Source organism: Myotis brandtii, unplaced genomic scaffold (genome assembly GCF_000412655.1).
Source record: "Myotis brandtii unplaced genomic scaffold, ASM41265v1 scaffold1105, whole genome shotgun sequence".
Taxonomy (NCBI): domain Eukaryota; kingdom Metazoa; phylum Chordata; class Mammalia; order Chiroptera; family Vespertilionidae; genus Myotis; species Myotis brandtii.
Genome location: NW_005353770.1, coordinates 1819184 through 1832399, shown reverse-complemented (window position 1 = coordinate 1832399; position 13216 = coordinate 1819184). Strand labels below are relative to the sequence as shown.

Below are 13216 nucleotides of genomic sequence, written 5' to 3'. Positions count from 1 at the left end.
CGCTCTCGCACCACCACCACCACCCCCACTTGGCGCACCACCAGCACCACCAGTCCCAGGCACGCCGCGAGAGCAACCCCTTCACCGAAATAGCCATGAGCAGCTGCAGGTACAACGGGGGCGTCATGCGTCCGCTGAGCAACTTGAGCGCGTCCCGCCGAAACCTGCACGAGATGGACTCGGAGGCACAGCCCCTCCAGCCACCGGCGTCCGTCGGAGGAGGTGGCGGCGCGTCCTCTCCGTCTGCAGTCGCCGCTGCAGCTTCGTCCTCAGCCCCCGAGATCGTGGTGTCAAAGCCGGAGCACAACAACTCCAATAACCTGGCGCTCTATGGAACCGGCGGCGGAGGCAGCACTGGAGGCGGCGGCGGCAGCGGCAGCGGGCATGGCAGCAGCAGTGGCACCAAGTCTAGCAAGAAGAAGAACCAGAACATCGGCTACAAGCTGGGCCACCGGCGTGCCCTCTTCGAGAAGCGCAAGCGTCTCAGTGACTACGCGCTCATCTTCGGCATGTTCGGCATCGTGGTTATGGTCATTGAGACCGAGCTGTCGTGGGGCGCCTACGACAAGGTACGCGCTCGAACCCCTGCCCACCCTTCCGGGGCTGCAGAGCGGGATGCCAGGTGGTTGGGGTTGGCACTGGCGGGAACTCCCTGCCTGCCAGTTGTGAGCTTTCCCGGGACAATCGGAGGGCAGTGCCCTCTGGGACAGTGAACGCGGCTCAGAAGCGCACGCTTAGTCCGCAAGGCAACTCCGGAGAGGAAGCCTTTCCGTGCGCAAAGTTCTGGAGACAGTGAGTGCCCAGCGCGTTTGGGTAGATTAAATAAGTGGTTCCAGGAGTGTGTGGGAACGCATGCTTTATTCCTCTTCTGGTGCTCGGGATTTAGGAGGCCCTTTCAACCCGGAGAGCTTCAACTCAGGAGTAACTTCCTCTCCGGTTGGTTCCTAGAGCTAGGAGCTGCACTTGGGTCTGCGATGGCGAGACCCCGCTGCTTGGCTGTCTGGTCACCCGCCTTCCCAGCTGTCCTCCCCTCTCGCTTGCCTTTGAGGCTAAGTGATGTGACAGATCGTAGAGCCAAGATAGGGGTCCCCCAAACCCAGCTGGGAGTTCAGGCCCACTTGGTGGGGGACTCACTGACCCTCCCAACCCCTCACCACTCAGGGGCCTAGGTGGTTGGTTGAAAGTGCTTCTTTCTTAAAAGTGCTTCTGTCTGACTGTGTTGCAGGCGTCGCTGTATTCCTTAGCTCTGAAATGCCTTATCAGTCTCTCCACGATCATTCTGCTCGGTCTGATCATCGTGTACCACGCCAGGGAAATACAGGTAACTTAGGTTCTGCTGTTTATGAATGACCCAGAGTCATGCCTCCAGCCCGGAGAAGCTCAAGGCAGCAGAGCTTTTTTCCAAGCCCTCATGTCCTTGCTTGAGGTTACAGAAGAAACATGCTGCATTCTTACATACCACCTGACCTGTTCCTTCAAGAAGTTAAAAACAAAACAGTGCAGCATGTAAGCATGCAGTCATTTCTGGGATGTATTTATCAAGCCCTTCAGATTTTCCCCTGTCTTCTTTCAGGTGATCCACTTTTGCACTTCTTGTCCTTAAGGTCAGTTAGGCACTAGCCTTAATCTGAAGGGTAAACGTGTATTCTTGTTTGATACCACCACTTCCTAGTGGTACCTCATTATGGAAGGTTGTATCCATTTGGATCATTTCCTATAATGTAGCCTAGGGAAGAAAATAGGCTGGTGATATTCCTAGCTAATGTATATAAATAAGACATGAGAAATCTCTAACCCTTTCTATAGCCCCCATCATTAAAAAATAATTGTAAGTTTTGAATACAAATTCTGTATATATGGTATGTGATAGATTCTTAGCTACAATCATTACATCATTTTTCAAAAATGTCAGTCAAGAGCAAAGGCTACTGCTCTTGTGAGCAGTCTTGTTAGGAAAATGTTTTAAATGCAGCCAGGAGCTCTATCGTTAGATTTGGCTGTTGCTGACAACTTCAGAATCCTCTATACAATATTCATGGGTTGTATTTTGAGTGGTATTCTTTGCTGTAACCTTCAGTCAAGGATATATTAAGATTTGTGAATTAAAATCGAGTTTTCAAAAATTAGGAGTGATTTGGGATTTCCCAGTGTAGAATTTACACTGGTATGTATTTTCTGATATTTTTGGAGCAGTTGTGAGACATTTGGTGGAACTATTAAACCATCAAATTTGACCTGCTGTCTTTTAGGAGTGGCCTTTGAATGTAAAACATTGTATAGAACGTGCCATTGAAGGAACTGAGCATTAATTAGAAATTAAATTAATTTTAAGTTAGTAATTAGCGAATATATATATATATATATATATATACTAAATATGGAAGAAACCAATTTTAACAGTTGTCCAAACAAAATAAAAATGCACATGACCCCAAATGAGGAGGGAGAAATTACTTCATCTTGCTTTCAAATTTGCAAAAACTTTGAAAAGTGCGATTTTGAAGAAATGAGGTTAGAGAATGAAAATTAGAAAGAGAGAATATTTAGAGAAAGTAGTAAAACTGCACTGGAAAAACAGGCAAATACATATTTGAACTCTTTAAAATTTAATAACTTACATAGATCTCTCTCTAATTAGGTGCTAATGGTCATAGGCTTGTGAGATTCAAACCTTTTAAAGTGATACTAAAATGTAATTTAAACACTATGAGTGTATCTTTTCATTTTGACTTGAAGAGTAGACAGAGCTGGAAGGAACAAAATAGGTGTAAGGATTCTTTGACTCAATTTTCAGATGAGGACCTGAAGTCAGAAGAGGTGAGTAGCTTGCTGGATCACGCAGCTAGACAGTACAGAGCGTGACCAGGCCCTGTCCTCCAAGCGAGGAGTCCAGAATGCTTCCTGCTCTTCCTGCTGTATTCTGCTACTGCTTGCCAGCAGCCCTGAAATGTGGACATTTCGCTTGGTTTCTCTCTACATCCAAATGTTTGGTATATGAAGAGGGTTAAACGTAGAAGATAATTATAGAATATTTTAGGTATTTTTAAAAATCAAGTAACTAATTTTTTTTTTCTTGGAGATCAGAGTGGTTTTACTCAGTTCACACTAGAAAGAGACCTTGCCGTTAGCTGGTTTTTGTTGTTGTTGTTGTTGTTGTTTTTACTTTTAATAAACATCAGCCTTCCTATTATTACCTGTTCCTTCTGAAAAGCACACAGCTACACAAGCATTCATGAGGGAGGACATTTGATGGTATTAACATCAAAAAACAAGTGTCTTCCTAAAGACAGTGACTTTTTAAGAATTATTGAGATATTTTTGAAATAACATAGGAGTGTGAGAGGAGCTACAAAATGTTAATTACAGGTTGTAAGAAAAAATTGATCCCATGTTAGAACTCCTGAAACTTACAGAAAATAATAAAATATCGGAAATCATATTTTTATAGATTATGTCTCACTTGAAAGAATTCTACTCATTGGCTAATTTTGAGGACAAGTTCTGTTACAAAAATGCATAGATATATTGGTTATGTATGGCATGAGTGAGAAAAATGAAGATAAGCACAACAAACTTCTCTACTGTTGGGGTCATAAAACACTACAAAATGTTAGATTTTTTAAATTGGGTTTATTTTAAATGGCTCATGGTTTCTGTTCAAATAATCACACTTAATAGCATTTTAAAATACATGCTTGTGTAATATCAGTTGTTTTGGATATAGATTTTACATTCAGTATTTTATCTAGAGCAGTGATTTTCAACCTTTTCCATCTCATGGCACACATAAAATAATTACTAAAATTCTGCATATATATATTTGCCAATCTTACAAAAAAATAGATATAGTTTTGATTCATTCACACTGGATGGCTATAGTTGTGTTGGCTGTTGTCATAGTTTTTATCTGACAATCTAAAGAAAAGCGGTCAGTTCCCCTGACTAAAAAGTCAGGTATTGCATGTTTCAAAAATTCTTATGGCACATCAGTTGAAAATTTCTGATCTAGAGGGATTTCCTCAGGCTGAAGCTCTATATTATTACCTGAAATGCTTAAAAAGAAAAAAAAATAGAAATTGACCACATGAATGTGGAGATTCTGACCTAGAAGTCAAGAACCAGAAATAAAACAGGATTATTCTAATAGATTCAGAGGATAGAGTTGGTGGTACTGTCCAAATACTTCTGAAGCTCAGTGAAACCAAGTTCTCAGACTTATTTTTTACTTATAGATGTCACTGCTATAAGTTCTTTAATAACTCTTAAGCAAATAGGCAATCTCAGTTTACTAGTAAGAATTCCTAATATATTTATTAGCTTTGAGTTAAGGAACTAAATGCAGGGATTATGTTGCCATTCAGAGCATGTCCTTGGATGTAGCATGTGTCTAAAATGGCATTTTTTTTTCCTTTTAGCATATCAACATGTTGATGGGAGAGAGAGCTAACTAGTGTCGGTTTTGGTACATGGTATGATTTCTCACTGCATTCAGGAAAAGTAAATGTTATAGCCAACATTCTGGCTCTGTATATCAGAATTGATTAACAAATCATGGGGAGACCTTGACATTTCCAAGGAGAACCTTGGAAAGCAAGTCACTGTGACCTTTTGTAGAATGTTTATATACACACTGGCAAACTAAGATGGTTCAGGTGAGTCATGGACGGAAGTGCTTGAATTAATATAGTGTAATGAAGAACAGAGCTCAATATATTTCAGTTTGGTGTCATTTTTCAGTACCACAGACAGCTCAATGCATCAAGCTATAGCTTGTTCATTTAATTGATTACTTGTACACCTCTCCAATAAAAAGTGAAATCACTATTTTTTTATCAGAAGGTTTATATAAAATCAGATTTAGTGGGCAGAGTTTTCAGCTACTAAGATATTAGACTTTTTCAAATAGACATTTGGCCTTACTTCATATAGTCTTCAGAAAAGCGCCCCCCAAAACAAAAAGGTATAAATAAAATAACCTAGGTAAGTGCCTATCTGTGTATCACAACCCTCTGACAAAGGAGAGGTGCTATGAAAGAGATTTCTTTTATACAATTTGGAAAGCTAGTTACTATCACTTGATACTAATTAATAGGGGCGAAAACCCCAGAGGCATGGTATCCCGTGACTTTTCTTATGTCTGTCCCCCACCTCCGCCCCCCGCCACCACTTTTTCTGTGGGCTTGGAAGGATTTCTTTGATGGAATAAATACTAAACAAAGTTCACATGCTCTTTAAGATTTTCAACATGAAATATTTTGTAGATTTCACCTCATCTTTTCAACACTAACATGTTCTAATTTCTCTTAGGGAAGCAGCTTTAGTTGAAAGAGTTGTTTAGTATTCTGAGTTAAGCAAACACAAGATTCTAGGTTGGAAAAGAAAGCTCTTTGGAGTCTAATCTTTCTGGTTCTCGTGGGATTTGGAAAAATGGAAAGTGCTATACTTTAAAGTTGAAAACATTTTTGTTTGATTTCATTTTTGTAATAATATAATTACATAATAAATAGCATTAGAGGAAACACTGATTTTTCTTTGGTATCGTTTGCAGTGGAATAACTCTACTCATTCTCTTTCAAGGTAGCTTTTCAGAGATGGACAATATAGATCTGAAACTGGAAGATCAGAAATTAAAATTTCTCTCTGCTCCTGCATCTAGGCCACACAAAGGATGTTCTCTTCCCCACTCCTACAGAGAGCAAGTAGACATTTCCAGACCATGCAGAATATACTGCATATAGTCATTATTCTTATTAATGAAATAATAATAAACACACATAGTAAAAATAACAAATAGTACAGAAGAGTTTAAAATAAATGGAATAGTCACATTCTCCAGACTCTCAGTCCTGTTTCTCAGAGACAACCACTTTGAAGTTTTTCATATATGCTTCCAGAATGTTCAAGAATGAACACTTCTGTGTTTTGAGATAACACACATGCTTTTACTTCGTAATATATCTTGGAAGTTTTCCTTATCAGCGCATAGAAATCTGTCTCATCCTTTTGTAGCAGCAGCATGTTATCCCATTATGGATGTATTGTGGTTTGCTGATAGGTGCTTTGAGTTTTCTAGGTGTTTGCTATTATAAGCAATGCTAAAACCGAGCACCGTGGTATACTTATTTTAATCTACTGATTGGAATATATGCATATGGTAAGTATTCAGTAGTCAGATTTCTGGATCAAAGGGAGTTTGTTTTAAATGGAAAGGTATTGTTCACCAGCCCTTCAAAAAGGTTCTCAGAGTTGACATTCCCTGCTTTCCTCACATATTCCTCTATTGCGTGGTTAACACTGGATATTATAAAACAGAATTTTAAATATCTTCAGCTTCTAAAATGTTTACTGCCTTCCTGAAAAACTTTTTGGAGAAAAATTATTTAAGGACAAAGTGCATAGCCTCATAGGCTTATTTGCAACATTCCCTAATAGCTAGTGGTGCATTGTCTAATCTGATAAGTAGAATAAGCATCATAATGTTGCCATCGGAATAAAATATTTGCCAACTTTTATTTTACTTTTCTTTAAAAAAAAATTTGGAGGAGGTTGGTGAAGATGAAGGAAGCTGAAAACCTAGAAGGAATGGTCCTAGAATGGTCTTTAGGTCTCTGCTTTCTCTGTGAGGGAGATGAGAATTACTGGGGGACTGTAAGACTCCAAAAGAGAGAGTAGAAAACTCGCATGCATTGCTTTGCTATGTGGTGGTCTGTATTGCCAGCAACTTCTACATCAGTTGTAATGAGACTCTCAGTCCCTTTGACTCAGTGTAGACACTGTCGTAACGAAATCACTCGGGACTAATTTTCTCCGCCTGCCTGTGCAAAGATCTCTGCATTATTAATGGGTGTGCCGCTAAATAAAACGATCCTGGTGTGTTTACAGAGCAGCATCACAAATGAATGAAGAGTGGAACGTTAGGTTTACCACAAGTGGGTTTGCTTGATCTGCCAAGTTGTTTCTGGGCCACATTTTGTACAGCTTGGAAAGAAGGGCACTGTGGGCTGTTACTGTCCCAACCACGTCTGGCAGGGCACACAGAGGGAGCCTGCACTGGTTTAACTTCAGGGGAGTTACTTTTCATCAGGGTAGAAGGTGTTTAATGGGGCCGTTTTAAATATATTTTTATTGATTTCAGTGAAGAATGGAGAGGGAGAGAGATAGACACATCAATGATAAGAGAGAATCATTGATGGGCTGCCTCCTGCAAGCGCCCTACTGAGGATCAAGCCTGAAACCTGGGCATGTGCCCTGACTGGGAATCCAGTCGTGAACTCCTGGTTCTTGGTCGACACTCAACCACACCAGCTGGGCTAATGGGGCCGTTTTAGAGGGAATTTTTGCTCATGAGGAAATAATTTGATGTTTGCTACTTTAAAAGTATATGCTTAATCTGAAATTCCCTAAGCATTCTATTAATAAAACTAGAAACTGCGTGGAGGGGACCTGAATTGTTATCTGGCACAGTTCTCACCCAGCATGGGAACTCCCTTCATGTCAACTTTGATAAAAGTGGTTGCCCACTTTCAGCGTGAACCCTCTTCCCATGATTGTCAGTTCATCTGTACAAGGCTGCCCCATTGCCAGGCAGCTCTTAGTTTTAGGAATATTTTTCTTATGTTGAGACAAAGTCTAAAGAATTTTTGAGCTCTGCAAACATAGTAGTGATAAGGCAGTAAAGTCCATTCCCTCTTGCAACTGACATTGCAAGCATAAGGAAACAAAAATTAAGTAAAGAAACAAACTCCTTATTCTGATAAGTGCCACGATGAAGGTATAAGGACTGAGACAGAAAATAATTGGGGGTGCAAGGTTGATGATCAAAGGAACACTCTCTAAGGCAGTGACTTTTAAACTGAGGCATAAAGGGTAAGAAATAGCTAATTTGGCAGAATCTGTGAGAACAACCTGTGCAAAGGTCTGGTGACTGAATTTACTGCACCCAAACACATGACAGCAAACCGGTGTGTCCCACACTGGGAGAATGGTCCTGGATGGGGTGTGAGAGGATGCAATGTTCTGATATTGAAGGGTCATAGGGCATGTCAAGGATTTTTGGATTTGTTTCAAACTGCAGTAGGGAAGTCATTGAAACACTTAAAGCATGGGAGAGTCATGATCCAACTTACGTTTTAGAAGATCTTTTGTTGATGTTCTGAGGAGATTGGTCTGGAGACTATAAGGAGACCCTTGGCAAGTCATGTCATAGTGAAAGATGGTCACCTGGCTTTGGAGCAGTAGTGGAGGCGAGGAGAAGTGGTCTGATCTGAGATCTATATTGGAGTTAGAATGAACTTCCTAGTGGATTGGATGTGACAAGTGAGGGCAAGGGACTATAGAAAGATGATTCTCAGGATTCTGGTTGGAGCAATCGAGTGTATGGTGCCAGGAGGGGAAGACTTAAACTGAAGCGTAGGACATGGAATCAGAAATATGTTTTGGCATAATACATTTGAAATGCCTCTGACTTTACAAGAGAAACTAGAGTTCAGAGGAAAGGTCTGTAGTGGAAATTTAAATTTGGGAGTAATGAACATAGAGACTAATTAAACCCACAGGGATTAATAGAATTGCTGAGAGAGACTAGAAAGATGAGAAGGTCGACAGTCAATCAACCTCTGACATCTAGAGGTTGAGTAAAGGAAGAACTAGGAAAGAGAGATAAGAGTGAACTGTACCTGAGGTGAAGATGGGAGTGTTGTAAGGAGGCACAGTGCTGTGTATGGAATACCATGACATCTGTTAATAGGGGTAGAGAAGTGCCTTTTGAAGTTGGAAAGTTGAAGGTCATTGCTGACCTTGATGAGCTGTTTCAGTCGGGTGATAGAGACAGAAGACAGACTGTAATTTCCAGTATAAAAGAAAAAAATTGATTCCCCCTTTTACAGAACCACAGAGCAAACATTTAAACATTGGGTAAGTCCCTTTCAATGTCTTCCTAATTAAATAGTCCCAGTTTCTTTGACTATTCCTCATCAGACATAGAATGTCCCCAATCACATTCTTCTGGGCTTACTCTGTTTTGTTGAATTCCTTCTTTAGAGAAGAAGGTCAGAAATGTACCCAGTACTCTCAGATGCCCATGGGGTTGTTACCTCCCTTCACTAGAGATTATCCCTGATATTGACTGTTATTAGTCTAAAATAGTCATTGCTTCACAGGAACTGTTGCCAAGGAACACTTGTAAAATTGTAATTGAACTGAATGTTTGTTTTACATTTATTAACCTTGTTAAATAGCATCTTGGTTTCAGACCAAGATTTCATCCTGTCAGAATTATTTGCATCCTAATTTTGATGTTTATTTGACAAACACTTTTTAGTTTCGGAAAATGCCATGTGTGGACTGGCTAGGGGATTGGTAAGACCCAAGGTTTCAAATTAGTGTAAAATTCTGTTCCAGAAACAGCGTCAACATTAGTGTCTTCTACCTGCTTTGCACACTTGCCCATGACGCATTTAACTCTTCTTCCTAGCTTTACGCTAACCATGAGTTTGAAAAGTGATGGTGTGCTTGAGTCACAGTCAGAACTCAGCAGGACTTTTCCGTTGTTGCTGTCCGCTCATCTGTGATACTTGATACAGCCTTTTAAATAATAACAACTCTGTGAACCCTGTCAGCTAGCCCACATTTCTCACAAGAGTGTCATGAGGACTGTTCGATCCCTTGCTGAAGTCCGCATGTTCTCTGTGAAAGGCAATCTCATCATCTATTAATGATATCCAAGAAGGAAACAAGACCAATGCAATGCAGGCTTCATGATTACATGCCTTTCCTCTTAAAAACTTTGTTTTTCTCTCCAGATTATAATTTTTTTATTGATTAAGGTATTACATATGTGTCCTTATCGCCCCATTGCACCCCCAACTCCCCACTCATGCCCTCACCCCCCTGTTGCCTGTGTCCATTGGTTAGGCTCATATGCATGCATACAAGTCCTTTGGTTGATCTCTCCCCCTTACAGATCCAGAGACAGAGAAGCATCTTTCAGACCATCAAACCTCAGATTATAAATTTCATAACTATTCAGGTTAGAAAATTTATAAAACATAAAAAAAGAATATGGTAGTTTAATCTCACCACTCAGAGGTAATTATTATTTATGTAATAATGTTTTATATTAAGTAGATGGTCATAGTATTTGCTATATATCTGTATAAGAAATTTGGTCTTCTTTTCATATAACTTTCTATTAATTTCCCCATGCCATTAAACATTCTCAGTAGCCCCCATTTCTCCCCATCATATAGATATAATCAATTTAATTATTTTCCTTATTTTTAGACCTTAAGAAAAATTAGAAAGAACCTATTTAAAATTACTTTTACATTAGTACTATTGCAGATGAACTTTTGTGGGCATATCTGATTATTTCCTAAGGATAAGTTGCCAAGCAAGAAATTACTGAGTTAAAGGATATTATTTAAGGAAAATTGATAGTTTGTCAATGTGTCCTCCCCAAAGTTTATATTACTCCTTTCATTTTTAAAGTACTTACAGACCAGTTCATTAAATGACAGATGTGGTATTTCTTGGAATGTCTAGGTCTAATTTACCGGTTAGTATTTTGAGTACTTTGTAAGTCTGGGTAGTCTTCTCTACCTTTCTGTTTCTCCATCACCTTGGTTTCTCAGTATTGCCTAACCAGATTGGTAAAAGAGGATCTACTCGTTTTTAATAGTTAAAGTTTATGTAGAAACAGTGTGAAAGCAGTTTTGGAAGATAACTTTGTCCCCAAATGTTCCCAATCCTTTTTATTATAGAAGCTGTAAAAACTATAATTTCTGACATGTCTCTCTAAAACTTTCCTGCTGAGCAGAGCAATCAGACTCTCCTTTGAGTTGTTTAAGGTTCTCTGCAGCACAGCCTCATGGCTTTGTGCACTGCCTCTGGGGCCACTGGGTCTGGGCTCATTCCCAGCTCTGCCACTAATTAGCTGTGTGACCTTGGGCAAGTTATTTAGTCTCTCTGTCCTTCAATTTCCTTGTCTATAAAATGGGGAATATAGAGAACCTTTTTCATTGAGTTGCTATGAGAATTGAGTGTGTATGTATACACATACACGCATACACACACACTCAATATGTGTATGTATATAAATGAAAGTGTATCTATACGCTCATATATGTATATATACGTATCTCACACACACACACACACACACACACACACACACACACACACACATACAATGCACCTAGAACACTGATTGGCATGTGGTGATGGCTACGTAGGTGTCAGCTGCTGGGTATTTTTAGCTATTTGGGGGTTAACTGGGGTGGAAGGGGAAGAATTGTAGCCCAGCCACTCTGGTCTTTGGGAAATAGTAATGATTTTTTTTTCTTTTTACAAGTTTTATGAGAGGGAACAAAAAGATAAAGTGGGCATTTGAACAATGACCATTAGTTTATTAATAATCTAGACTGTGCATACGTGAGTGTTCTTTTTTAAAAAAAAACACAAAACTTTGATCTATATTAAGGATAGCCAATTTTTTTAAACTGAGTTAGTTCAGATTCTCCCTTATTTAAAAAAAAAAAAAAAAAAAAAAGCTTTGATCTATATTAAGGATAGCCAATTTTTTAAACTGAGTTAGTTCAGATTCTCCCTGAGGCAAATTGGCTATCTGAAGACATAAATGTTCATTCTAGGTGTTTCAGGTCTGTAAACTAGTGTTATAGAACTATAATGTTATGACTAACAGTTTTTATCAAAATAGCCATTTCCCCTATAAACCTACCTAGGTGTGGCTTCCTGCGGGCAGTAGGGTGTCAGGCATCCAGGGCACAGCTGACAGCACCTCCTCATCACTAATTAGGACCTTGGTGACTTAAAGGGCTTACATGAGGCACTCTGAAATGTGAGCAAAGGGAATCATTTGGATAATGGAAAATTCTGGTATTCAACCTCTGGTATTCAGGCCAAAGACATGAGCTTGTTATTGACAGAATTGTAAGCCTATAGGATATTGAAATAATTTTTTTTCTTTTTCTGGACTGGTTTGTGTCTGATAAGAGTGTTGTTTCATATGCCACCACCCCAACCACAGTGCTTGAAGTACAGGTCTGAAAGAATTGAGAAGAAGAATGTTTATGTGGTAACATGACCAAGAAGCATCTCAAAGTGTTCTTGGGCTAGTGATTAGATTTTTTGATAGAGAGCTTGCATCCTCCTTTCTGTTTTTATTTCACTAGTTGAGTGTGCACTATGCCAGTCTCTCTTTGTTATTGTTGTGTGAGTTTTGGACTTGGCTTTTTGAATTTATAAAACACATTGGTATTCAGACATCACACACTTTGAACTGAACCATGTAGACAGACCAGTTTTAACAGCCAGTATTCTACATCAATAATTTGTTCTTTGTACTCTTGAATATTCTGAGTATTTTTACCCAATTGTGTACTTATCTATAATAGTTCTCCAACAGGTGTTATGATGGAGTTATTTCCAAGCAATCTGACTATTGAAATTTGGATATGTAGGCTTTATTGCTTGGTCACTGAGGTGGTCTTCTTTCTACCAGGAAGTTTTGGTCTTCCAAGGACATTCTATGCAGTATTTGGAGATTAGTTTCAACAGAAACATACTGAATTCTGGGGAGGAAGCATTAAGCACTATAGTACTCTTTTCTTGGTTTTGACGTTGGATAGTGCTTTTCTGAGAATAGTGTCTACTGTCATTAGTGTTAAAAAATATACGGGTGCTCATTTTTAAAGTGCTTAATTTTTTACTGAGTGGCTAAAGGAAATTATATCCTAGTATTGGATTTAACTTTAAGGTCATGGATTTTTTAAAAAACATTCAAAAATAATAATTAAGCTGAATATTTATTGAAGTGCTTGCATATAATGTGATATAAAAGTGATGGCTGTGTGATTTATAATAGTCACCTCATGCTTTTTCAAAGGCATATCTAGTACTACTGGAATATATGCAAAATTATTGACAAATAACAATTCAGTTTATGCGGGTTTAGTTATGAAAATTTTAGACTGAATCTTGACTTTTAGAAACTTGCCATAGGTCTATATTCATATAGGTGAATCCTCCCATACTTAGGAAATGTTCTTATATCTGTCCTTGGGAGTGAGAATAGCTTAAGATATATTTATTTAGTTAAATATGCTATTAGTTTGCTATCTAAACCTGTAGTAATATTGCAAAATTGTAATTCTGTTTTTATGTATTATTTATTTTATTTTATTTTTCCATCACCATT

The 13216-nt window shown here is 39.0% G+C and overlaps 1 protein-coding gene across 2 annotated transcripts in view; it reads left to right on the top strand.

Annotated features, from left to right (window-relative positions):
- The first annotated feature begins 6 nt into the window (after positions 1 to 6).
- The window catches only part of KCNN2 (potassium channel, calcium activated intermediate/small conductance subfamily N alpha, member 2), a 145834-nt gene continuing 132624 nt past the window's right edge, over positions 7 to 13216 (top strand). For both annotated transcript variants that reach the window (XM_005857363.2, XM_005857362.2), the window contains exons 1-2: positions 7 to 569; positions 1226 to 1321. In XM_005857363.2, coding sequence (XP_005857425.1) covers positions 96 to 569; positions 1226 to 1321 — 570 coding nt within the window. In that variant the 5' untranslated portion in view covers positions 7 to 95. The remainder of the gene's footprint in view (positions 570 to 1225; positions 1322 to 13216) is intronic.